The sequence below is a fragment of the Pelodiscus sinensis genome, chromosome 1 (genome assembly GCF_052426305.1).
Source record: "Pelodiscus sinensis isolate ZL-2025 chromosome 1, ASM5242630v1, whole genome shotgun sequence".
Taxonomy (NCBI): Eukaryota; Metazoa; Chordata; order Testudines; family Trionychidae; genus Pelodiscus; species Pelodiscus sinensis.
Window position 1 is genome coordinate 142,372,719 of NC_143052.1, and position 26,560 is coordinate 142,399,278.

Consider the following 26,560-nt stretch of genomic DNA (forward strand, 5'->3'; position numbering starts at 1 on the left):
ACAGCAACCAATACAGACACTTAGAGTAGCTCAGCTCTTAGAATAGTGATAGAAATGTAGCCGTGTTAGTCTGGGGTAGTTGAAGCAAAATGCAGGACAATGTAGCACTTTAAAGACTAACAAGATGGTTTATTAGATGATGAGCTTTCGTGGGCCAGACCCACTTCCTCAGATCAAATAGTGGAAGAAAGTAGTCACAACCATATATACCAAAGGATACAATTAAAAAAAAGGATACAATTAAAAAAATGAACAAATATGTTCATATTTGTTCATTTTTTTAATTGTATCCTTTGGTATATATGGTTGTGACTACTTTCTTCCACTATTTGATCTGAGGAAGTGGGTCTGGCCCATGAAAGCTCATCATCTAATAAACCATCTTGTTAGTCTTTAAAGTGCTACATTGTCCTGCATTTTGCTTCAGCTCTTAGAGTAGCTCAGTCACAGGGACCTGATGCAGCACCCAAATGCACAGCTCCAAAGGAACCAAAACTCCAAATAAATGTGTTTCTATCCATTAAAGTTTATACAAAGTGAGCTCATAAGTTGTTCACCCCTTTTACAAATGAGAGAGATGCATTGCTATTGTCCCCCTCAGGTAGTAATTATTTACACTGGGTTTAATAAGAACAAAAGTAATATTAAGTAGTAGAACACTTACTTGGTGTTATTGAAATCCTTCAGGGCTGAGGGTGTGGAGTGTGCAGGAGTCAGGGCAGGGCTTACGTATGTGGGGGGTCAAGCAGTTAGGGTTGGAGGGTGAGGAGGAGCTCAGGGGTGAGGGATGCAAGAGTCAGGGGATGGCCATCAATTTCATCTTGGAGAAGGGTCACTCAGGCTACCTGCCAGCTTCTCCCTGGGGCCGAACCAGGGTGAGGACTGGGCACAGACTGTCTGCCAGCTGCTTCCCAGGGTGGAGGGATGGGCACACAGGCTATCCACTGGCTTTTCCCCAGGGCAGGGTAGTATATGGCATGATCTCCTGGGGCCACACAGGTCACTCACCATCTTCTCACCAGGGCCAGCTCAAAGTGGCACAGATTGCCAGTGTATATGTGGCATGGTCATCTGGGCAGTGGGAGCCATGCCGTAACTGGCAGCTGCTCTCCAAGGTAGGCCGGGAGTAGCAGGAGCCATGCTGCTAGCCAGCAGCTGCTCCACAGGGCTGAGGCACTTCCTTAAACTCTGTGGTCATTCGTGTGTATAACTGTCCCTGCTATCACACTCCTTCCTTTCCATTTTATGAAAGGAGTCTCATTCCAGGTGTGTCCCATTGTCCTGGCACAACCACACCCCGATCTTGCTTTAAGTTATGGTAAAAGGAAGCTGCCTACTAAATTTGGTGGTCCTAGCTCTGACTGTTTAGGGGGAGTTCTTGAACAAACTACAGTCAGACTGATTCACGTTTCTAAATAGGGATGTAATAGTGTAGTCGATTAAACAGTAAACAAAAGCTTATCAGTTAATGCTATAGACTATACGAATCTCCCCCTGCCAGTACATTTTTAGCAGGCTGGCCAGCAACCCGACTCAGTCCCAGCTTGCACCAGGTCCAGGATTTACCCCATTGCAGCTCTGTATTTAAAGTGTATTAGAAGCTAGGTGGGTAGGCAGCCTGGCTCAGTTCTGGCTCACGACGGATCCGAGAGCTCAGACACCACCACCCCCTGCCTCCAGACGGAGGCTGCTGTCACCCCACGCTGCTGCCTCTGTATCAGGCAGCCGGTCTGTGAGGGGAGCTGCTCTGCCCCAGCCTTCCTGGAGTCAGCTGCTGGTCAGTTTCAGCAGCGGCTGAATCAGGACGCCTGGGACAGAGCAGCTGGGGGGCTGCCGGGTTGGTCCCACAGCGCCGAGGAGCGGCGCTACTGGACCAACCCAGCAGCACCTCAGCTGCTCTGCCCCAGGCGTCCCCAAGTCAGCCGCTGCTGATACTGATCAGTGACTGACTCCAGGAAGCCTGAGGCAGAGCTGCTCTGCCCCGGCCTTCCTGGAGTCAGCCGCTGGTCAGTTTCAACAGCGGCTGAATCCAGATGCCTGGGACAGAGCAGCTGGGGCACTGCCTGATTGGTCTGGTAGCGCCAACCCTTGGTGCTGCCAGATCAACCCGGCAGCACCCCAGCTGCTCTGTCCCAGGTTTACCCAAGTCAGCTGCTGCTGAAACTGATCAGGGGCTGATTCCAGGAACCCCGGGGCAGAGCAGCTCTGTCTCAGGCTTCCTGGAGTCAGCCGCTGGTCAGTTTCAGCAGCGGCTGAATCGGGGACAGCTGGGGTGCTGCCGGGTTGGGTCCCGCAGTCCCAAGGGGCAGTGCTACGGGACCTACCCGGCAGCACTCCAGCTGCTCTGCCCCCGGCTTCCCTGATTCAGCCACTGGTCAGTTTTAGCAGCGGCTGAATCGGGGAAGCTAGGGGCAGAGCAGCTCCAATGGTCCGGCTGCCTGGAGTACTTCCGGGTTCCTGATGGTGCCGGACCATCAGGAATGCCGGACTATCGGAGTTTTACTGTACTCTTAAGAAACTTGTTACATGCAGTTTCTTACCCTAACAGTAGTTCTAATCCTCTTTTCTCACAAGCTAGGGAACCTCCTCGCTTGGGCCTGATCCTTCCCCATATTCATTCAAATGTTTCCAGTGGAGTGATAGGCATGGGGTATCTTGTTGTCTGGCACCTGCCCCCATTGGCCCAAGAAGGGATGTGTGCTTCACGCTCACCTTATGTAACTGCTGTGCCCACAGCAGTGGTGTCAAAAGAAGAGTTCAAAGACAGAGGTGGAGAAAGAGCAGCCCCCCTGTCAACCAGAACCAGGTTGAAGGAGCTCCTACCAGCAGATTCCCCTCCCTGTAGAATTGTAGACTCCCTGGAGCTGCCCTATGGCACAGAGCTTGCCCTGGGACCAAGTGGGAGGGACTCTGGCTCCTATGTAAATCTCAGTGTTGTTTTACTGAATCTAAATGTTTTTATGGATGGGTCCAATTTTAGCTCTTTTATGGACTGTCCCCGAATTCACCCTGATGGACTCTTTGTGGTATATTCATGCTGTATTGATTCAGTTCTGTGGATCACCTAGTAACGAGTTATGATCTAATAAATAAAAAAGGCAGCAAATGGCAATTTTTAATAATTTATAATAAGACAGAGTTAAATCTCCCCCCAAATTGTAATACTGACAAGAAATGTGATCCCTTCAGTCCCCTTGCTCAAGTCCCCACCAAAGTTCCTTCTTATTTTTTACATCTGTTTGCTGAATGAATTTTGTTACATGGAGGTGATATGTGGGGGCTGGGGAGTTTGGAATGTAGGAGGGGGCTCAGGACTTGGGTAAAGGGTGGGGTGCTGCTAGGGCAGCAGTCTCTGGGGTGGGGCAGGGATCCAGGATTTGGGGTGCATGCTGCTCCAGGGCTTACAGCAGGGGGGTGGGGGAATCTTAACAGTCCTCTCCCTGCCACAGCAGCCTTGCCCGCCCCTATCTTGCCTCTCCAAGCCCTTGTGGCTGCATGTCTGTATGGCCTTTGATAACCTGCTGTGTAGCTGTGTGGCCTTGCACCTTACAGGGAATATAGGTCCCCACTCTCTCTTTTTATTACCTACATAGGCCCCAACCCTGCTGGGTCTTTGTCATGCTCTTCATTCTGGGATGTCTCATCCAAACTCAGGGGTTTTGCCTCCCTTAGCTCCTTACCCCACCTAGCATAGGAGAGAAAGAGTAAAGAGACAATACTAGGGGGTAAAAGTTGATCAACAAGTCACATGTCCACCCAATTTAGGCTTATTCAATTTTTTCCTTTCTTAATACAGTTTCAGACATTCTAATAGTCACTTATATCTGGACATAAATTTATGCCAAACAAATAACTGACAAGACAGAATTAGTAAATGGAGCCAAATGTTACCACATTTTGGGGCACGGGGAAGTTCTTCTGTCGTGCATAATAGACATTGCCTTCTCTCATCCCTTGGCCTGGTCCCTCAGTCCCATTTTTTCCCAGTTTCCGGTCTGGTTCGGCATTACATTTCGACATTACAGATTAAAGTAATCTTTAGCCTGTCAGATTTTAGCACTACTCTTTCATTTTTAAGTAAGTCATATAAGCTTTGGTTGCCCAACTTCTGCATTTTTCCTGCTGGTTTTGCAGTTGCTGGCTCATATTGCCATGTCACCCTATCCTGGTCTTCTCAGAGAAAGAAGAGGTCTTATTTATTATTGCGTGGTTTTGTATCTCTTATTTACATCTTCCAACATATAAGATGTTACTTTTGTTATGTAAGCAATATCATGTTAAGTATACTAGCAATTCTATGTAAAGGAAGATGTGAAAAATCACACTTACTCTAGCAAGGCCGTGGTCTAATTATTATCTCATCTGTGCTCAGTCAAGCTACATAATTACAAACCTTTTAAAATATAGCTATCAAATGCTCTTAATCTTACCATTAACAATTCTTCTTAATATCGTTATGAGTAAGTATGGTTGGTTTGCCACCCTTAATCTATTGGGAAGGAGAAGTTATTGGAAAAATATTTTGAATGTTAACATTGCTTATCTTAACACTTTTTAAAATTTAAGTCCAATTTTGTTTGTGAATTATTGTAAAGAAACTTCATTAGACATTTTTCATCGGAGTGCACTTTTAGGGCCTGGATAGGTAATTGATTTTAATGGTACACCAACGGACAGGTTCCCTGCTTTCATTTCTTGTCCCCAGTTCCACTTTAGCATTGACCAGCCAGGAGCAGCATCTGCAAAGAACATCCAGTTTTGCCTCCATGGGCTGGATTGAAGGGAGCATGCCCTGTCACTCTGTGGGAATGGCGCATGTGAAATATAGTCAGCCCTAAGAATTGTGTTGTGAGGAAGTATTGCCAGCTAGTACCTGCATATGACTATTTTTTTAATCCCACTTCAGTTCTGCCTTGTAATACCCGCTGCTGTTCCTGCATTTTTACTGCATTTTTATCCCACTCACAAATACTTTAGACCCTGAAAGAAAGACGGACTCCCCCATGCTACTTTAAAAAAAAAAAGAAAAAAGTCAATTTATATTAGACATCCTACCTTTTTCTATCTATTTCTTAAATTTAACAATTAAAAGCTTTCAATTAACAAAACAAAACCTTTCTTTGCATTGCGGAAATTCTAATTGAATTGTCCTGTGTATATCTCACACAACATCAAAACAAATTGCACCACAGTTTTGCCTTGAAAGGTGCAGAATGTTTTAAAGATTATAAAAAGTTGTTTAAAAGAACCCAGTAATTGTTTAAACCACTCAAACACTGTTGCTAGAACTTATACCAATCAAATTATTTATATGTCAGGATTACTATTGCTTTTTTGAAAAACATTTCACAGAAAAACTGCTCACAACACTGACAGCAAGCTGATACAACAGTGACACCATGTGACATCACAGAAAAACAAAACCTGAGAATGTGATTATCTGACTGGCCTTGAGCCAATATATTTCACTGCATTTGGAACAAGAGAGATTAACATGTAAAGGAGAGAAAGATGCTCAGGAATAATATTTAGCAATTTCTTGAATAGGCTACTTTTAGTAAACTGTTTAGAGATTTAATATTTTTCTGCAAATTACCACAATCTGGTTTTTGTTTTGTTGCCCACCCAGTACCATCTGTAACAAAGTACATTTTGCCTGCTCCCACTGTTACGGCAGCTGAGTCTGTGGGGACCATGGGATCCCAGTCTTGTAGCAGGTCATTGAAAAGTGACTAAAATGATCTCTTTTCAGAAGTCTGCTTCCTATGTGTATTCAGTTGTACACATTTTAATAACTAAAAAGATTCTACTGCTGCAGAAACGCTATGGCTCAGGAGTGATCTAGTTTCTTTTCCCTGTTGTGCAGTTCCAGTTAATTACACTGGTACAAAAGTTATTAAAAACAGTAGGATTCCGTGAGTGTCACTGAAGGCATAATTGGCCTGCAGTAGTTTTATTACTGGTGATGATGGATGAGCAGGAGAAAGCCCAGCTTGACAAAACAAACTGTCACTTATCCCCAACCTAGTTATCTTCAGTGGGTTTGCATGGATGTAACTGATTGGAACTTGGTAAACAATTTTGTTGATTGTGCAGGAAACAATAGGCTCCAATGTCTTTATATGAAAAGTATTGTCTGTGCAGGGCAAACACCAGTAAAAGCAGTAATACCTGTATACTGTGTCCAACTAGCTGTTTAATTTTAACTATGTTTTGCTACCAAATCTTTTGTTTTTTTCATTGTTGATTTCTGTATCTCTCAAACAGAGCCGATGAACCATTCCTTAGATAATGGAGATGGTCCTCCTTGCACTATGGTGAAGCCATGCACCCCAGAATTCTATCATGCTCACCAGCATTTGGTGAGTACTTGATGGGGCAGGAATTGAGGGAGTACTTCATCCCTACTAAGGATGTTAAAATGTGGTTACTCGACCAGTCGATAGGCCAGTGGTCCCCAACGTGGCGCCCGCGAGCACCATGGCGCCCGCGAGCACCATGGCGCCCGCCGGGCCATTTCTGTGTGCCAGCCCAAGTGATCGGGGCCGGCCCTGCCCCTGGGCGCGCGGCGCATGGGCGGTGCCGGCCCCAGGCACATGGCGGTTACGCAGCCCCCATCCTTGGGTGTGCAGTGCGAGGTCTGTGCCAGCCCAGGTGCGTGGCGTGTGGGCGGCCCCGCCCCTGGGAGTGTGCGTGGTCCCTCCCCTGCGTGACCGGCGTATGAGCAGCTCCGCCCCCAGGCACTCAGCAGCCCCAAAAAGTTGGGGACCACTGCGATAGGCACTTCCTCATTCCTCCTTTGAAATGTACAAGAGTACCTGCTGGGGTCTTCTACATTTCAGGGGAAGAATGCAGAACTCCGCATACAGCTGGAGCCAGCGTGAAGTCCTGCTGACTCCGGGCTGCATCCAGCGTGCCTACTTTGAAATGCACAAGAGCAGGGGCTCTTGTGCATTTCAAAGCCATGGAGCCCTTGGTCAGCGGGGGACTGAGTCTCCCACTGACTCCGGGCTCCATACTACACTGCATGCTCCTAGGAGCCCAGGGTAAGCTAGGGAGTCCTTAATTGACCCCGGGCTCCAAGGCAGCTGCCCAGAACCCAGGATCAGCTGGGGTTAGGGTTAGGGTGACCCCAGGCTCCACTGCCCCTTTAAAACGGGCGGAGATGGCTTCCACTTTGAAACTGTGCCGCCTGTACACCTTTCAAAGGGGCAGCTGTGGAGCCCGTGGTCAGCTGGGGACTCCCTAGCTGACCCTGGGCTCCACAGCTGCCCCTTTGAAAAGTGCAACGGTGGGAGGGGGAGGGTGTGATATTGACTAGTCAAAATATTATCCTATAAGCAAATGCTTATTGGATAGTCGACTAGTCAACTAGTCTTTTTTACATCCTTAATCCCTACAAGTGGAATTTCTGGATGGGTCAGCTGAAGAAAGAGCACTCCACAAAGAAGCTAAGTGAAGAAAAATGCATTTTGGGGCTGTAAATATATATTGATGCACATGTAACTGAAAGACATCACCACCCATTTTCCACCTAATGTGACTCGCACCAGTAAGAGTCTGAGAGAACTGTGGGTGAGTGCCATAATCCTGTGCTACAGACACGTGCTTCTGGAATACCTAGAGACAGCTGTTGTAGTCAGTCCCTCTTTATGCCAATGCTTGCAGTTACATGTGCTTATCAGTCCATGCACATATCTGTTTCATCTGAGTTGGAGCTGCCTATCCTGCCTCTCAGGACCAACTGTGCTACTTCAGTTTTGTCTCAGCTGGAAAGGGAGGAATTGCTCCCCAGATTCACAGCATCTGAATTTGTATACTGTACAAATCCTATGGGAGAAGTATCCAATTCTCCATTGGTCTGTATGTCGCAGTACCTGTTTAAATGATGAAGAATTTCCCCCACATAGAAAAGAGAAAAGAGCATTTCTTGTCTAAGAGAATTTCTCTGTGTTACTCTTGCATTTCTTGTGTCTCAAAGGTCTTGCATACCTCATCACAGTAAAGAAGTTGGGTGTGTATTACCCTGTGACTTCATTTCTTCTCCTGCATAGCTGTGTTTACCTATTTCTTACCTTCTCTGTTCTTGACAGGCATATAAATTGATATCACAGCCCCGGGGCCTAGCACTTGTGCTCAGCAACATAAATTTCAGCAGCGAAAAGGACCTGGAGTTCCGCTCAGGTGGAGATGTGGACTACACTGCTCTGGAGATGCTCTTCGAGCATCTTGGTTACAGAGTGACTGTCCTACATGATCAAACTATGCAGGTGAGGAGGTTCTCTTGCTGCCTAGAGAGTGGGGTTGTAGCAAATTGCATGGGTGTCTGGGAATAGATTCTGTGGAGACAAGCTGACAGTCAGTGGATGTGGCTGGTGATGATAGAGGGTAGGTATGTAAGTGAGTAGTCGACTACTCGCATTTCTGCTATGGAAGCATCAAGGAGGAGGGGAAAAGGAGGAGCCAGTGCTGGGGGGAGCTGACTTAAAAGCTTGTTTCCCCGAGCACCAGCTCTGCAGTGCTGCCTGTTCCCTCCCTTCTGTTGCTGCAGAGGCAGTAGCGTGGGGGGAGGGGAGCCAGCAGAGGGGAAGCTGCTCTGGCAGCGGCCCCTGTCCACGGGGGTCCCAACTCCCCACTGGGCCCCTCGCGGATAAGGGCCACTGCCAGAGCAGCCTGTATGGCTGCCTCTGCAGTAGTGTGGGGGAAGCAGGTAGTACTGGGGGAACAGTGCTGGGGGGAACGGGCAGCTCTGCATTTAAAATGTAATAGGAGCGAGGTGGGCAGGCAGCCTGGCTCAGTCCCTGCTCATGCCAGATCCAGAACCAAACCCCACTGTAGCTGTGCAATTTGATGTAGCTGGGATTCAGGCTGCCTGGCTTCTGCATTTTAAATTGCAGAGCGGCGGTGGGGTTTGGTCCTGGCTGCCTTCCTTTATCAACTAATTGAGTAGTCGATAGAATTTTTATTGGCTACTTGATTAGTAAGTTTTAATATCCCTAGTAAGAGGAGGTGTCAATGAGCATAAAGTCAACAATATGAAAATTGTTTTAAGTCTGTATATGGAAAGTCTAAGATTAACATTTCCATGTACATATTTGTGTTGGAGAATGTGTGGTCTGTTAAAGGTTTCAGTCTTTAGAGATGTTACCGTACTACTGTCATGCTCTTCAGTAGTAAGGGTGGTGGTTTTAACTGCAGCTGTATCATAATTTAGTGAATATACTCCTCATCCTAATATACCCCAGGTTTTTTTCTATTTGAGTAAAAAAAATCTTGTATACCCCACGCACGAACATACAAGACTTTTCTGTGCCGGGGGTATATTTGCTGGGGGGTATATTTACGGTGTGGGGGGATTAGCAACTCATGGCTCAGGTTCCAGCACAGCCGCCAGCTTCTGGCAGGGAGAGTGCTCATCCCACAGGTTCCTCCGCAGCCGCAGGAAGGGGCGGGGGAGCAGGAACCACCCGCCTCTGGGCTGGGGAGCACTCACCGCCTGGTTCCTACGCAGCCACAGGAAGGGGCAGGGGAATGAGCGCTCCCCTGCCCCTTCCTGCAGCTTCACAGAAACGGGGGGGGTGAGCATTCCCCCGCCTGGAGGCTGGTGGCTGCTAGACACAAGAAGAGGCAACGGAGAGCTCACCACCTGGTGAGTAAAAAAAAATTCTGTATACCTCGCAGAGGGGTGCAGGGTTTGTAAAAACGAATATAACCCGCGGGTTATATTCGCTAAATTATGGTACTATTTTTTTTCCCTAACATGTTTCTCTAACATGCTTAACTTAACATTAACAAAGGGTAGTAGTTGTGGGGTTATTTTGTTCTGGCTAAATAATCAGCATTTCTCTTGTTCCATTCTGAGGATCTCATAGAACCTCATAGATGTTCACTGATTAAGTCTCACAGTATGTGGCACACAAATGCACTTTGTAGATTGTGAAACTAAAATGATTTATACAAAATCTTGTGGCAAGTAAAGTAAGAGACTTTCTTAAAACCCAGGTCTCTTGACTGCCAGGCCTATTGTCTTGCTGGTAGACATCTGTCTCCTCAGCAAACTTGTTCTATGTTGTTCATTTTGCAGGAGCATCCTTCCCTCTGTATCAGTACTGAACTAAATGAATGCCCACTAACAGGTGCTGTGCTGCTGCAGAAGCCATTTTCTGCATAACAGATCAAACCCAAGAAGCTGTGGTTATATTGATCCATTGTAAACAGTTCTGCCATGTTCATCAACATTAGTATCTGAGTACCTGAATTATTGTGGGCACTTATCCCAAAAGCTGTCCCAGTATCCTGGTCAGACTTTAGTTTTGGCAAATTATACTTTGTCAATCTAAGTTCCCTATGCAAGGATACAGTGAAAACTTTGTTACCTGACACTGTGTCCCCAGCCACAAAGCTGGTTAACAATACTACTGCATCTTCAGGTGCACATGCCTGACTCCTGCCTGTCCAGCTGGCCATTGTGGGGCTTCTAACAACTGGCACTGCCAGTTGACATCATCAGTCTCCTTCCGCCTCAGTCTGCCTTGAGCCAGTTTTGTCAGTATGGAGTGGAGGCAGAGCTGCTTTGTTCTGCACATTCAATTAATCAGCTACCCCCGTTCCCTATGAGTGCCAGATAACACAGCTTTCACTGTAATTGTCTATGGAATTTCATCCCGCTTAAATGGCTGTGCCTCACCCTCAACATCTGAATTTCAGAGGTTGAGTGATTTCTGTGAAGAGCCTACAAAATGTTTTGGAATCTTTAGGAATGAAATAGAAGCATTTTAGTACTGTTCAAAACTATTTGAATAGTTCTTCCTCTTCTCCCCTTAAATTATATTTGTGTTTCGCTTTACTCCTAGGGGAATTCTTCATAAAAAATTAACAGTTTTTGTGCACAGTATTTTAAAATTCTGTATATAGTATTTTGAAATCACTTATTTTGGTAATTTAAGCTAGCGTGATTACATAATGTTTTCATAAATACAATCAGCAACTATATATGTAACTGTACACACAAATTCCTACAGGAGTAGAGAGTTAAGGAAACCCCTGCAACAACCCAGTACCTGTTCCTTTGCCCCCTCCCCTCCAGAGCGCAGCTGCAGGTCACCCTCCAGCCCAGATGCTCACATGCACACCCTAGCCCTTACCCCTTAGAGTCCAGCTGTTGGGCAATTCCTGGACCAGATGCTCACACCCCCTTCTCCTTTCAGAGTCCAGGGATCCAGAGGGAGAAAAAAGCCAGATACTGGATCCCAGGCTTGTGTGGAGTGTCCTGCATGCTGCCTCCTTCCTTCAGTGTGTGCTGATAACTGCAGCTGCCCTGAATCCTCCAATGCACTTTTCCTCCTCCCTCCCTCCCCAGCAATTTGAGCTGTGCTCTGTGGGGTCTAGAAGCCTCTAGTGGTGGCCAGCAGCTTATTTCTATGAAGGAAAAGGAAATTCAGCACAAAAACCTTTGATTTCTGTGCATATTCTGAATGCACAGTGGCAAAAAATTTCCCCAGGCGCATCATTTGGCTCCTTCCCTTTGTTTCCCTTTCTGAAGGGAACACTGAGTGTGTTTCTCTCCCTCCAGGACATGCTGGAGGCATTGCAAAGGTTCTCTCAGCTACAAGCACACCGAGATGTGGATTCCTGCATTGTGGCCCTACTCTCACATGGCATTGAGGGTGGGATCTATGGAGTTGATGGCAAGTTACTGCAGGTACCTTCCTACATAATAATCACTTCCATAGCGTTAGGAAATAGTAATGGGGAGGAGGAATATTGGCAGGGCAAGCAGGTGATGGGGAGTTTGAAAGCACATGTGTAGAGGTGGGGAAGTCAGTGTAATACTTTATGCAAGAAGCATAAAGGGAAATTATAGAAAATGGAAAGGGAAAGAGAATACACATATGGAAGGAAGAGGGAGGTACCAAGCACATGTGTTTAGCTCTTTTTTCTTCCTTCTCACAGTTGCAGGAGATTTTCAGGCTCTTTGATAATGCAAACTGCCCAAATCTCCAGAACAAGCCCAAAATGTTCTTCATTCAGGCCTGTCGTGGAGGTGAGTAATGCAGAGATCATGACAGCCAGATACTTGGCACGACATTAAAGCTGGACTCTGGTTTACACACACAGTGGCACACCCTCCCATTCAGTTTGCTGTCAACTCTCCTCTTTGCTTCTCTCAGGTGTAAGTGGAACCCACATTCACCTCCCTCTACCCTGCCGCTGCCACCACCTCTGTTGTCTGTAAGTGCCTCTCACTCTGCATGGGGTGTATGCATTTAATCACAGACCCCATGGAGCCTTGGGAATGCAAGTTCTATCATGGTACTTCCACTTAAGGTTTTCTCTTGCTATGCCTGCATGGGGGAGTAAGTACATATAATGATACAGTAATCCCTGTGCAGCTATACTCTTGAGTCTTGCCTGAAATCCTACCTTTTTTCCCTGTGTCCTGGAGCTGTTGTCTCCTCTTTCTCCTTCCTGTGCTCCCAGACCGGGCTTCTCCTAGTGTCAGAGCTGTTTCCTCTTATCCCCCCTCTGGTCCCCAAATCATTTTCCGTGTCTCTTCCTTCCTCTCTGTCTCCTTTTATTCCTGAAGTCCTTTCTCTTCCCCATTTATAGGCTCTGTCTGCATGGTAGCATGAAGGATACATTCACTGCACATCCCCCTAGCATGCTTATAAATAAAGTAGTTGATGAACTGTTTAGGTGAGTAGATACATGCCTGATGTACACCTTAGGATGTACACCTTGTGTGGCTTTTTGCACACCCAAGCAGTGCCTCCCATTCTAATCAGTGCAGTGTCTCACTGCTGGAGCCTTTCCCCACCATAGTGAAGGTCTGTAGTAGTAGACAAAAGTTCTTGCAGTGAAGAGGCAGGTGGGAAAGGCTCTGTCAGGAGGAGCATCCAGAGCCTTTCACTTCTACCTTTCATTGCCAGAGGTAACTACACACTGCATCCTGCTTTTCACTGCTTGTCACTTGTGCAACATGAATTCCCCACAAAATAATATATCTTGCAAGGGGGCAGGATTCACAGAAAATACATTCTGCTCCCAACATGCTGCAGTTCTCCCTTTCATCCAGCAGAGCTGCTGTGGCACCAGAACAGCCAGCAGCATAAATGCAGCAGGCTGGTCTGATGCCCCACCTCTCTCTGAGCAAAAAACAGCTCTACAGCACGTTGAGGGCAGAATGTATTTTGGAGGCATGGAGGGAATTCCGTGTTTGTGCAGTGGCACAAAATTTACCCAGGAGTAAAAGTTCATCAGAGAATACTACCCACAGAGCCAGGTTAGGACAGAGAGGCTTGCTGGACATGGGTCTTAGACTGGAGTTCAGAATGGCTAGCGAGAGGGACAGACTGGGGCATAGGCTCAGAAAGTAGTGGGATGACAGCACAGAGGCATTAAGCCAAGGGCTGAATGGGAATGGGGGGGGGGGGGGGGGGGGGGGGGAAAGGTTGGTGCAGGGAGGCACCAGGGACACATAGGTATGGGGGTATTAGGATAGCAACAGGTATGCCTAACTGAATGGAAGAAGCTTGGAGTCAGCCAGCATCTACATGGGGGAGGCTCCCTAACTCCAAAACAATTTCCCTCCTTCTCTCCTCTCTCCATGCACAACGCCCCAAAAAACCCTGTTTTCCCAACCATACCAAAAACCCACCAGGTTCACTCCAAGTTCTTTCCCTCTACATCAGCTCCTCTATTACCCCTAACTCCCCCACGCCTTTGCACTGCTTCTGACAGCATTTCTTGTACCTCTGTATTGTAATTTAAATGAATTGTTTGGCACAGAACTCTCCCAGGAATAAAATTACATATACCCCCACATCCTGCCACCTACGTCAACAAGTCTATAGTCTCCTACTTGTCCTACTAACCCTTTTCCAGGGTCCTTTTAATCTTGTAGTAATCTCCTTTTCTCTACTTCGCTGTCCCCATCACACTTATTTTTTTTCTGTGCCGATTCTTGGTCCTTTTGTAACTCTAATATTGCTCTACAGCATGCAGATCCTTCCCAAGTGATTGTCTCTTTTTGGCCCTGATGCTATGATACAAACCAACACAGATGCTCTCTCTTTACAGCATCTGTTGAACATGCTGTCTTTCTGTCTGTGTCAGTGGTATGGATGGGAACGACTAGTCGCTCCTCCCCTCCTCCCCCTTACTGCTTCTATCAGAAAGAGGCAGCAAGGGGAAGGGGGAAAGAGGAGCAAGTGCTTCAAAGCAGCACTTCATAATTGATTGCAACTTCCTCACAAATTTTGGGTTGAAAGTTCATTTCTAAAGTTGGGATGTTTGAGCAAAATTTAAGCCAGCTATTTGAATTTGGTAAATTTAAATCAGACTTGGAAATCTCCCTGATTTCTAAAATAAAAACTTCTGTGTAGGCCTCAATAAGAATGCTTAGGCAAAGAGGTACTCAGATTTTTTTAAAGTATCATAAAGGCTTGTAGTTATATGGTAATCCATGTGGAAACTTCATACAGTAAAATGTTAGTATGATTATAATAATATTCCCTGTGTTGTGCCAGCAGATCCTCTCTTGTAGAGAAGTGAAAATACACCTGTTACCTGAAAAACTATTAAAAAAAAAAAGAGCTTGTACCCTTTTCTAAGTCTTTCTTGTCTAAAGCAGTTCTAAAAGGTTCTTTTTGTTTTAAAAGTTGTCCATCAGCTCTTTCCCCTCTTCACTTATTTTTCCATTAGAAATATCTAATCTCATCTAACCTGTTCTTGCAGGAGATCTTTACAGATGACTATATGGTTTTTAGGGTATTAAAAGACTCTGGTTTGTTAGTTTAAAATTCTATATTTTTCTGTTTTTTGTTAACATCTGCTTAATGTAAATGCCTGACTAATAATTGAGAGGAAAAAAGCTAGGGGACTGGGTAACGTAATAGCAAATGAATTTCAGTGTTGATAATACTAACTAATGCATGTTGGAGGAAAAAATTTAAATTACTTATAAGCCTGGTAGCAGTCTAAATTAACTATGTCAATTCAGAGAAGGGACCTAGGCAACATTATAGATAGTTCAATAATGAACTTTACTCTGTGTGAAGCTGTGGTTTAAAAAGAAAAAAAGGGAGGAGAAACAAAATGCTAGGATGTATAAAGAATGGGATGTAGAATGATACAGAGTGCATTATAATGCATCTGTATAAATCATTGGCTTAGTCTCATCTGGATACTGTGTTCAGCACTGGTCATCCCATCTCCAAAAGGATATTGCAGCTTTTGAGGGGTTCAGAGCAGAGCAATGAGAGAAACTCTTGTTATGAAGGGACTATAAAGATTGGAGATAAAGGGCATATGATAAGCCTGTGCAGTGACTGGTCTGCAAAAGATAAAATGAGCAATTCTGTTCTCTTTTGTAACATAAGGACAAAGGGAAAGTTAAGTGCTTTAAAAGGTGTGAAATTTCACACAATAAATACTTTTTTTGGATTTTGGAGCTCTGTTGCTGGAAGTCATTGTGGCCAAAATCCAGGAGGAGTCTGGTTATCATGAGTATCAATAAGAATGTTCATTTCTCAACTAATGTTACCAAATTATGGAAGGGATATTAAGCATACTTAAACTAGCTTGACAGCTACATGAGACCCAGTGTAGGGGAAGCTTTATCTCCCCTTCCCCATCTACCTGCTGCAATGTTCTTACTCTTTCCTTTGAAGTAGCTGGAGTTGGCTACTGTCAGGACACTGGACTAAATCAATCTTGAATTGATTCAGATCTCTGTTCTTATGCTCTCCTCTCCATGTCCTTTCAGATTAAGAGCTAAGAGACTTTGCAGTTCAGATCTGAATCTTCTAGCAAAAAGAACTGAAGATACCAGACTCTCTGTCCCTGAAATTTCTAAGGGAATGCGGGAGGGGGGGGGAAAAACATTGAATGGAAAACCCATGCCCTTTCAGTCTTCATACATTATAAAGAACTAAAAAAGAACCACTTTTTTTTTCTTGTGAAAGTCACCTTTAGTTGAGTAGAGGGTGGAGAGGAATGCAAAACATCTGTCATCTCTGGTCTGATTGGACGGGGTCGGTTCATTGCAGTGAAGTATACACTAGCACATTGTGGTATCTCCTCCTATTCATGCAGTATTGAGGCTCTAATTTTTAAATGTTTCTAATCTTCATGGCTGTACAGAGAATCCATCCAGAAGTGCAGCTGGACAGTGCAGGGGTTCCTAATTTTCATCTCAGTGAAAACGAATAGGTTTAAATGGATTCTGTTGCAGTACTTGACATGTGAACTGCTATGTTAGCAGAAACATTGCTATCCTAGGATTGTAGGGAAGATTTGGGGCTTTAGTTGGGAAGGGGCATCACACTCCTTAAAACCTGGCCAAAATTCCAAATCCCAACACACCCACATGCTCAGTGATTATAAAGCTATGCTATACTGTAATGTATAGACAGTGAATAAGAGATGGTGATACTACATCAGTGATACTAAATTAGCTGTGGAAGTGTTGGCTCTGTATTAACTGTTACTATTGCTTCCAGTAATCGTAGAAGACCAAATGTAGAAGGAAAGAGGAGTTTAAATGTGGTAGGCAAGGAAAAAAAGATTTTCTGTTGAAATTTGATAAGATACATATACAAAAATGCAGCAGCTGTAGAGAATATTTTTGCAAGAAGAGCTGTCACAGGGGGTCTTGGACAAAGGAAGCCAGTACTAGACAAGCAGATGGAGTTCAGTGATTGGGGGAATATAAGGGAGGGTTAGGAGTAATTTCTTTCTCTGTTTTTTTTTCCCCTCCCTCCTCCAGATGAGACAGACCGAGGAGTGGATCAGAAGGATGGGAAAGAGCGCTCTGACTCTCCAGGCTGTGAGGAGAGTGATGCCAATAAGGAGGAGAATCCCAGGCTGCGATTGCCCACATGTTCTGACATGATCTGTGGCTATGCCTGTCTGAAAGGTATCAGGGAGGGACCCGTGGAGGTGTCTTCCTGCCCATGAGGCTATTAACAGTGGTGGCTCTCCTCTGAGCTTGAGCAGTTTCCCTGTCTGTGTCCTCTAGAGACTTCCTTCTCTGGATCTTCCTGTGTCTGTCTGTCCTCTGTTTTCCTCATGGGCTAACACACACTGTCTTTTCAGGCACAGCTGCCATGCGAAACACCAAGCGCGGATCCTGGTATGTCGAGGCACTCACTTCTGTGTTTGCCGAGGATTCTCAAAACATGCATGTGGCTGACATGTTGGTGAAGGTAAGCTGAGACTCCCCTCTTTTACGTTCACCTGGTTCTTGCAGTGTGTTACGCTTCAAGCTGTTAGGACTAAGCTGGCCACAGGAGAATGCTCCTGCTTGCCCTTTGAGAGGGATGCAGAGTGTATTTTGGAGGTGTGTGAGAAGGTTTAGAAGTGGAGCTCTGAAGACAGTGCCACCACCAGCAGCAGAGAATGGTAATGTCAGGCCAGCAGCTGCTACTCTCCACTCTGCTTTCAGAGCAGGGAGGAGGTATGTGTTCTTGGGGCAGTGGCACAGGCAGGGTCAGATGAAGAAGGGGGCTTTGGAGGCTGCAGCTCATGGTCCTGAGCTAAGGGGGGCCTCAAGCTGTTCTCCTTCCCTCCCACCCCTCACATCATGTAACTGTGCCTGAGCATCTCAGTGGGAAGCTCTGTCCTGGTGCTGCCTTCAGCTGCAGACACCACCCTCTGCAGCTCCCATTGGCTGTGATTCCTGGCCAGTGGGAGCTGTGGGGAGCAGTGCCTGCAAGTGAGTGTGGATTGCTTGGAGCTACCTGTTCTGTTGCTGCAGCCCCGTCCAACATCCTATTTCCTTTGCAGAGCCCACACCTCAGTCCTGAACCAGCTCCTGCCCTGACTCCGCACTCTCACCCCAGCCTCCTGCCCTGAACTCCCTCCCACGCTCCAATTCCCTTGAATGCAGCCTGGAGCCCCCTGCACTGTAGTCCAAGTATTCACCCCTTCCTGCACCATGCCCACCCTCCCACACACTAATCCCCCTAATTTTTGGCTTCACCCCCCAAAATCTAATAGCCTTTGAAGGGTCCTGGCCCTAGACTAATCTCGCCCTAGACTAAACTACTGGTGTGTATGTGCAATCAAATAAGTTTGCGAGCCACTGCTCAATAGTATCTCCTGCTGTGAATGGCCATGTCAGAGCCTCCTGTAGCCATTGCTCCTGTACCATTATGTATAGCAGGGGTGGAGAACCTTTTTTGGGTTGGGGGGGGCTGCTCACCCCCAGGCTAGTAGATTTTTGTGAGCTCCAGCCCCACGGTAGGATAGTGAGGGGGAGGGAGATGTGGAGTGCCAGCGCAGGCTTCCCAGTGCTGAGGGAGGGGGCTAGATTGAGGCAAGCCAGGGGCCGCAGGTTTCCCACCTTTCTAGAAGGAACTGAGACAGCTACCTAGAATTGTGTGTTGGGATTCGTATCACTAGCACCAGTTTTCCTTAGCTTTGTTTCTCAAATTTCACTCACCCCCCCTTTTTTTTCAGGTGAATAGACTGATCAAGCAGCGAGAAGGCTATGCCCCTGGCACAGAGTTCCACCGATGTAAGGAGATGTCAGAGTACTGTAGCACACTCTGTCGAGATCTTTACCTTTTCCCTGGCTATATTCCTAGAGACTAACCCTGCTGTTCTGCTCTGATGGATGTACTGTCTAAGCTTCCATGTGGATGGCCACATTTTTGTTGTCAGTCTGGGCATTTGGCAGCGCAGGCCACAACAGGCAATGTCCCTTCAAGACTGGGCATTCGCCCTGCTTGTGTGAGTCTCACTAATTCTTCTGTCTGGGAGAATATGGCAACTGTTGGTGACCTCCAACTCAGTTCAAGGTTTAAAATCTTAATGTTCCACTGGCTTGTCTCAGTTTAAACTGCTGGGCCCAGGAGATTCAACAAAGGAGTGGGGGCAGTGGTGGCAGCACTTTCTGAATGAAAGGACCTGTGGGCGTGTTTGGTGTCCAAGAAAGTGAAATCGGAGTTAGCCTTTTCTTTCTTAAGAAAAAAAAATCTTGGAAACCTTGGGTCTGTTGCTTAAGAAAATAAGTTCAACATAGTTTTTATAAATTGCTACTTAATTTTTTATACCGCTTAACTTTTTTACTTTTTTAAAAAAGAACAAGAACACTGTTTTTCTGCCTGGTTTCCAGATCTGCCACTATGAAATACAGGAAGGGATGCCTTCCTCCCAGTAAAACAATCTGTCACCAGTGAGAGTCTATGGTGAAGGTTCTTTCTTTGTTTCCTATATGCACCTAAGTTTAACACTCATCTACCCCCCCCTTTTTTTTAAGTCCTGATATTTTTGCATGTTTCATGTGTTTTCTGCAGCCATAGGATAATATCAGATTATCTGGAGAAGTCATTGCTTTGATTTGGTTCTGAAAGCAAAGGCATGTTTCTAAGTCTAACTCTTGTCTTGGAAATATTTTGAGTCTGGGAAGTCCAGGCTTATTTCCTTCATGAGTTTCAAATGTGAGTTAGTGTACAATTTTAATAACCCCTCTGTCACATCCACATCTCATTGCTATATCGTTTTCTAACAATTTGAATACTCCAGCAGGCTTCTGAGGAGTATAAATTGTTCCATCCTAGTGGCTTCCTAGTGTTTTGTTTAAGAAATGTATAAATCTTGTTCCTTGCAAGAAGCTTGTAACTTTGGTTCTTCAGCACAGTGACTTTCTTTCCTTTTAAAGTTTCTTAAAAAGTAAAGGTTGCAGAATTCAGCTTCACTTCCTTTCCCCAGAACTTTTGCTCCCCAGCTATGTTCAGCTAGAGATCTTTGATTGTCCACTGTTCAGTGCTACTGCACAAGGCCAGTCAGAAAGAGATGGAGTATGACACTCCATATATTGGAATCTATGCAGTCTCATTTCCAGTACCGCAATTATTTCCCACTCCAGGACCTGCCCTGGCTTGTGAGCAGGGAGATACAGGGGCCATCCTGCACCCTTACTTTGTTGTCCTGTCGTGTTTCATGGTAGCTGGAGCCCAGAAGTACTGAATTAGGGTCTGAATTCCTGAGCCTACATTTTCTATACTCTTGCAGCATGTTAGCACCCTCTAAACTGGATTCCTATCTGGGTCTCCTTTATTTAAAAAAAAAAAAAAACTGTTGAATTTTTTTATATATTTTTTTTTAAATTGAGAAAACAAAGACGTTGAAGGATCTGGAGGGAGGCCAGAAGGCTAGTTGTCTGTTCTTCTCTCTGCCCAGCAGATATGAAGGCCATATTCTTTCAGTAAGAGATGTGCTTCATGCAGCCGAGGGGCAGAATACCAGTGATGATATCTGTCATTTGGCTCCTTATCCTGGAGCTCAAGACAGCAATTTGGGGTAATTTCTCTCTGGATGAAAAGTTTTCCTCTGAATGCTCCCTCCTCAGAAATAATGCAGTGTTGTACAATATATGAGTGTCAATGCAGCATCTCCTCAGTTGGTGAAGAGAACTCCAGTAGAGCTGCACCAGGTCTGTGTCACTGCCACTTTCATATATACTTTTTGTATGCATGTATGTACTGCCTCTGGATGCCAAATACAGAGATCTTGTTTGGTTATCTCTGTGCCTTGTTTCTTGACTGGAACACACTGCACCTTCTGTTTTTGACCCTCATAATGGAACTTGTATATGAAGAGAATTATGAATGAGCTTTGGTGTGGCCGGGCCCAGGGACTCAGTTTGGGTGGAGAGTGTTCTTGTGCTACACTCCAGGCGCTCAGTGTAGGGTGTGCCCCCAACAGAGGAACAGTGGTACTGTGGTGTGATGCAGACTTCCTTACAACAGTGATCAGTCTGAGTGTGGGTGTGCCTGGTACAGTGTGAATGGAATCAGGATATGGAAAATCTCTCACAAGGTTGAGGTTAGTATCTCTTGTTCAGAGCACCAGCCATGAGAGCACTGAGTCTGTTTATAAGAATTAGCCACACTAAAGAAAGAATGTAGGCAGAAATTATTTTACAAATCTCTCTTCCTGGTGTCCACCCAGTGTCACAGAAATGGGCATCATAAAGGTTACCATAAATGTCATGGCCCTGTCCAATGCCTTTAGTATTACTGCAAGCCATGTATGGAGCAAAACTGTAGTACCAATGGGAAGCCGCATGATGGCTGCAGAGAGGCAGGCATAGTTGTCTGAAGGGTCCCAGTGAAAAATAATCCAGTCTTGTGTAGAGAGTAGTTTACAAACTATAGATGAGCCATTCCCTCCATCTTCCTCAAACATGTGTCCCTACCTAGTTTTTCAGGTTTCTTTGCAAAGAAACCTGTGAGTGAAATGGAATAGAAAAATAATTAAAATCCAGCACTGTAGAAGTTAACTGGAGAATTGTGGAAGATACAGTAGTTACAACTCCAGTTAAGATTTTGGATCAATTATGGCTTTCGGGGAAAAGAAGACACACGGGAATAAGTTAATACTAGCTGAAAGTGTTCCTGTAAATAAGCCTTTTTCAAATGTCAGGTGAAAAGAATTGTGGAGTGAAAATTAATGAAGCTATGATAATTTGAAGATCCTGAACTTTTTCCATCTCTATAAAGATTAATAGAGTTTCAGGTAATTGGGAAGTAAGGAAGCTTTTGTAAAAAAAATTTCTGATAGCTCAAGGAAAAAAGTGGGATTCATAGAAACACTGAGCATGTGCTAAATACTAATGATGGACTGTGTTTTATGGAGTGTACAAGGAATTAGTTCATGAGCTTTCCAAACCACTTATTTTAAAAAAAATCATCCAGGCAGCAACTTGTTGGTATAACTGTGACACTTTTCTGCAAGACTTGATGAGGATCTTTAGCCACCTCATTAGCAATACCCTAGGTCAGCAGGGAGTCAGAAGAAAACATCAAAAGAGAATTGAGCAGGAGTGTGGTCAGCCACTGTACCATGGTAGCGTAGTTTGAGCTCATCCCCATAGAACAAAATTCTTCAAATAAAGGCAAAAAAAGTGGGAGCAGAACTCCCAGTATACTTTGCTGCTGCTGCCATAGTGCCAGGCTGCTGGATTTCATCAGGCACAAGCAATAGGGTTCATTGTTGGTTACCTCTGCAATTTCACTGTATCACCTTGTGAGCTGCTACTGTCTCCTCTTTTATGCATGGTCAGTGTCTTCATGTTCCTGAGTGGCTTCTATCCATCTGTACAATACTCCATTATCCATCTGCTGCTGTCTGCCTTTCAAAGCAGGGTTACTCTTACTCAACAAATGGCCTATTTGTTTGTGGCTCACGGTGTGGTTTGAGTTTACGTGGGGCTCAATATGCGGCCCATGGGTGGGATCCTTTGAAATGGCCTCCACTGTGAACACACTCTACAATGGCGAGGCACCTCCCAGGTGGGGTGAGCATTGAAAAGACGCAAGCGGATAGGCTGGCTGGAACAAACAGGTACAGGATGTCAGCAATTCTAGGTGCACCGGGGTATTGTGGGAAGCGCTGCTTAGTCTTGTGGGCAGAGCCTGAGAGGTGCTGACTGCCTCACACTGGCCACATTTGGGTCCAGCGCCACAGTTTAAGGCTTAATCTTTGTATTCATGCCCACCATGTAAAAGAAGGTATTTGCATGTATATGCAACCTCACTTAAGCTGTGGCCCCCCAGGGCTTCCAAAGTTGAGTAGCCTAGCTTGAAAGCAACCTAGAGCTGACCTTTTTTTTCAAACAACTGGTGCCTGGATGCACAGGGCTTTAGGGAGACACTGCAATGTACACCGTTCATTACCATGTCCCCAGGGGTCAAAGTATGCTTCTTCCCTGCTGCAGTGCATCAGGTAGTGAATGGAATAATGGGGGCTACTGTTCAGGAAAATATTTACCATTTTCTCCCAGAAGCTCTTATCTTAATTTAGTAAACGAATTAAATTCACCTTGTATAGCAATATTTGCAAGGGTTGAAATATGGCAGAAGGACAAAGGACATGTTGCCCTGGGGAAGTGTCTAGGGTTGGATCTGCTCTTATTTATGATCTTTGGTAATATTCTGGAAGAGAAGATCAGCAGTATGTTAATGTTCACAGAGGAGGCTAAAATGTAAGGAGTTGCAATCAGCACAGAGGGTATGGAAATAATTAAAGCAACCTATAGAGATTAGAAAAGGATAAAAATTATTTAACTTGAAAAAACAGTCCAGGCAAAAATAATGTAATACAGTTATTTAATAGTAGGGAGAAATCTGGGAACTGCAGGGCTTGTGGAACATTTGAGATGATAGAGAACAGCAACTTGATTAGACCTCTTCAAAATGGGATATGGTAAGACAAAAAGGCTACTGTGGTTTGGGGTAGTACAAGAGCTATGAAATCACAAAAGTTCGAGTTTGTTAAAAGATAGCAGTGGGGAGATCAGAGCTGGAAAATGCGTTCCATTTTGGACATCTGTTTACCAAAGTGCAGAGTTTTCAGCACTACCAAAGTGATCGGAGAACTTGAGGACATGATTATTCATTATTATTTCTGTGCACCAAATTGTGGGTGATGCCACCTCAAAACAAGAGTCTCAGAAGATCCTGTCATCTAAATTTGACATAAAATAAGCACTGGCCTCCAACAGACACATGGCAGAGGGGAAGGCAGGTGTGTGACAAGGTTGCTTCGTAAGGCATTTACATTTCTGGATAAACTAATTTAATGAAACTACAATGAGTTATACAATATTCTTCTTGTGGACATGATGAAAGAATTGGTTTTCAGAAAAAAGGAGGAAATGAGAAATAAAAGCTGTAATAACCTATGTTGACTAAATTATGGATGTAGACGTGAGTGTAGACTTCGAGGAAGAGCAAATGCTTGGGAGGTGAGGGGGCTAAGGGATAGGAGCAGGGGTACAAGGACAACTTAAAAAAAACCCATACTGTATGTGTGGGCATCTATGTGAACAGTGAGATTTAAATATGGAATAGTTTTCCAAGGGTTGCTGTAGGAGTTTTGTCATCTGGGGCATTTAAAATGCATAACATTGTACTAGGAAATGTGTTGTAAGGACCAATTCTGCATGGGCCCCAATAAATGAGGGCCCAGAGCCTCAAAGGTATGTAGGTGCCTAACTTCCAGGTATATCATTGGAAATTAGGAGCCTAAATACCTTCAAGTATCTTAGCTTAGATGACACGAGAATTTTCCTATATTTAATAGGGGTGATTATTAACTTTTATCCCTTCCAATTTCAATCTTCCTCTCTCCTAGCCTCTAAGTGTAATCAAGCACCATTCTGCCCTAAGAACCCGCCCTTCACCCCTCCCAATCCCCTGCATTTGATGGAGAAGCAATGCTGCCTGAGCAGGGAGACAGAAATCTTATCACCTTTTAATTTACTGAGCTGTCCCAGTGCCAGTGCAGCAAGGACAGATATTGGAGCAGAGAAGCGGCTGCTGTGTCAGAGTATGAACAGAGTGGGGGGTCTCTGGTTACACTCTCTCTCTTTTCTCCCCCCTCTCCCCATAACCTTCGCTCTCAGGTTCTCTGGACTCCTAGCTGGAGCACTCTGACTTCCTCCTCTGATCTGTCCCATTCTGTAATCCTGCAGCGGGGAGGCAGAAGGGAAGACGCCTCCCCGCACACCCTCCCTAATATTCTTTTCTTTCTGGATATGACTGGGGACACTCCTCCAAAAAAGGCGTTTCAGTACCAGCAGACTTTGGTGAGTATGACACCTGCACGAGTCCTTTTGTCTCCCTCCATTTCTCTGCTGCCACCTACGCGGGCCCCCAGATATCCAGCAGAACAGCCCTACAGGAAGCTGTCTCTAGTTCCCTGCTCTCCTGGGTAGCTGGATAACATTTCACATGCATGGGAGCCAGAGGGAATCTTCAAGTTTGCTGTCTCCAAACACCAGCTCTCCTTCCAGCTCTCCTTCCCTTCCCCAAATTGCCCTGAAGTACAGGACTACCCTAACTCTTTTGTACAGGGGAGAGGTTTGTGGTTCTCAGGACACTTGCTCCCTAAGGCATATGATGGGTGAACAGCCCCTTTCCCTCCACCCCTTTCCTTTTTACTCCAGGGAAGAGCTTGTGGTGGGTGTGCCTGGGCCAGTGACCCCAGAAACACAGCCCCAGGATGAGGCCAAATTCTCAGTGAAGGAGAGGAAAATGGTACTTTCCAAGGTGCTGTGAACTGGCACTGCTGCACTTGGAGAAGGACAGGAAGGGAATGCTTTGGAGGTTGGACCAGTGCCTTTAAGGGTCCTCTGCACTGCTGCCATCTCCCAAACAGGTTGTGCTCTCCCATCAGAGCTACAGGTTGCCGTAGAGATCAACATCCTGCCCTGCCATGTTACTCCCCCTAAGGAGTTACTGCCCTTCCATGTCCTGCATACTGGGTCTCCTGGGGGGCAACTGCCTTGCATAGTCCTTTGTTGTGGGCACTTTAGAGGGCGCTGCTCTGTGCTACAGGTACCCTAGGTCAGTGATGTGAACTGCTTGGGTTATGGCTTTAGAGGCCAGTAACCTGCATTGCCTGGTGTTATGGATGCTGCAGGGGTGGCAAAGAGAGTAGTCGACCTGGGGCCTGGCAATTCAAGGAGCAGTGGCAGCCAGAGCCCCAAGAGCTTCAAATCACTGCTGGAGCTCCAGGTGGAGCGCTCCCGGCAGCTCTGAGGGCTGCCTGGCAGAGGAGGGAGTGCAGCATTAGATAGACATCTGTCAGGGATGCTGTAGACGGAGCTTGGTCCTGCCTTGAGGGCGGGGGGCTGGACTCGATGACCTCTCGGGTCCCTTCCAGTCCTATGATTCTATGATTCTATGAAGGCTGGCTGCCCCAAGCTTTGCCCCTTCCTTCTGAGGCCCTGTCTTCTGAGAGCACAATGCCAGTCCCCCCTCTCCACCTTGCGCAGGGTCCCAACAAGTCTGTCGACTCACCTGGTGCACTGGGCAAGCTTCCTGGGAGTGAAGCTAGAAGAACAAGAGATACTGGATGGACCAGAAGGACCAAGTCAGAAGAATGTACAAGTAAAATAGCTGGTCAGATTCAGGGTTTCTTAGTAAAGTGCAGGATTGGAATAGCAGGGGGTGCAGAGCACTAGCATCAAGTTCTGGTGATGAAAATCTCAGAGAACTGCCATTCAGATTACTAGATTTGTAGATTATAAAATCAGAGTGGACTATAGAGATCATCTAGTCAGACTTCCAGTATACCACAGGACTGAATTAATTGCTATTTGAACGATAGGCTATACTTTAGATGAGGCCTGGGCAAAATATGGCCCATGGGCCAGATCCAGCCTGCCGAGCCACTGGATGCAGCCCAGGGACATTGCAAGGAACCACAGGCAGGTTCTCCGCTTGCCTTGTCCCACCTGCACACTGCTCAGAAACGTGGCAGGGCAATTTTTCTTTAAAAACTGTGAATCTGGAGGGGAGGAGGGAAAGCTTTAGGAGCTGCTCCCAGCCCCAGCACAATCCCATTGGCTGGTTTCTGGCCAGAAATAGGCAATGGGAGCTGCCTGTTTCAATAACAGGCAGCCACAAAGCACAAGGGACTCCAGAGCACATGGCTGCAGCCTTATGGGGGGCGGGGCAGCATGCAGTGATCTCTCTGAACTGTGTGGCACGGAGCTCTGGGCTCACTGGATGGGGCTGATTAATCACCTGTGAAGCTGTGCTGC

The 26,560-nt window shown here is 45.8% G+C and overlaps 2 protein-coding genes across 4 annotated transcripts in view; both read left to right on the plus strand.

Moving 5' to 3' along the window:
• Positions 1-19,181, plus strand: part of CASP2 (caspase 2) — a 31,632-nt gene extending 12,451 nt beyond the window's left edge. For all 3 annotated transcript variants that reach the window (XM_006127355.5, XM_025186806.3, XM_006127356.4), the window contains exons 5-11: positions 6,268-6,362; positions 8,094-8,270; positions 11,573-11,701; positions 11,953-12,043; positions 16,769-16,918; positions 17,098-17,207; positions 18,463-19,181. In XM_006127355.5, the coding sequence (XP_006127417.2) occupies positions 6,268-6,362; positions 8,094-8,270; positions 11,573-11,701; positions 11,953-12,043; positions 16,769-16,918; positions 17,098-17,207; positions 18,463-18,597 (887 nt within the window). In that variant the 3' untranslated portion in view covers positions 18,598-19,181. The remainder of the gene's footprint in view (positions 1-6,267; positions 6,363-8,093; positions 8,271-11,572; positions 11,702-11,952; positions 12,044-16,768; positions 16,919-17,097; positions 17,208-18,462) is intronic.
• Positions 19,182-20,662: 1,481 nt separating this feature from the next.
• The window catches only part of CLCN1 (chloride voltage-gated channel 1), a 115,386-nt gene continuing 109,488 nt past the window's right edge, over positions 20,663-26,560 (plus strand). The window contains exon 1 of the mRNA XM_075903385.2: positions 20,663-24,598. Coding sequence (XP_075759500.2) covers positions 24,548-24,598 — 51 coding nt within the window. The 5' untranslated portion in view covers positions 20,663-24,547. The remainder of the gene's footprint in view (positions 24,599-26,560) is intronic.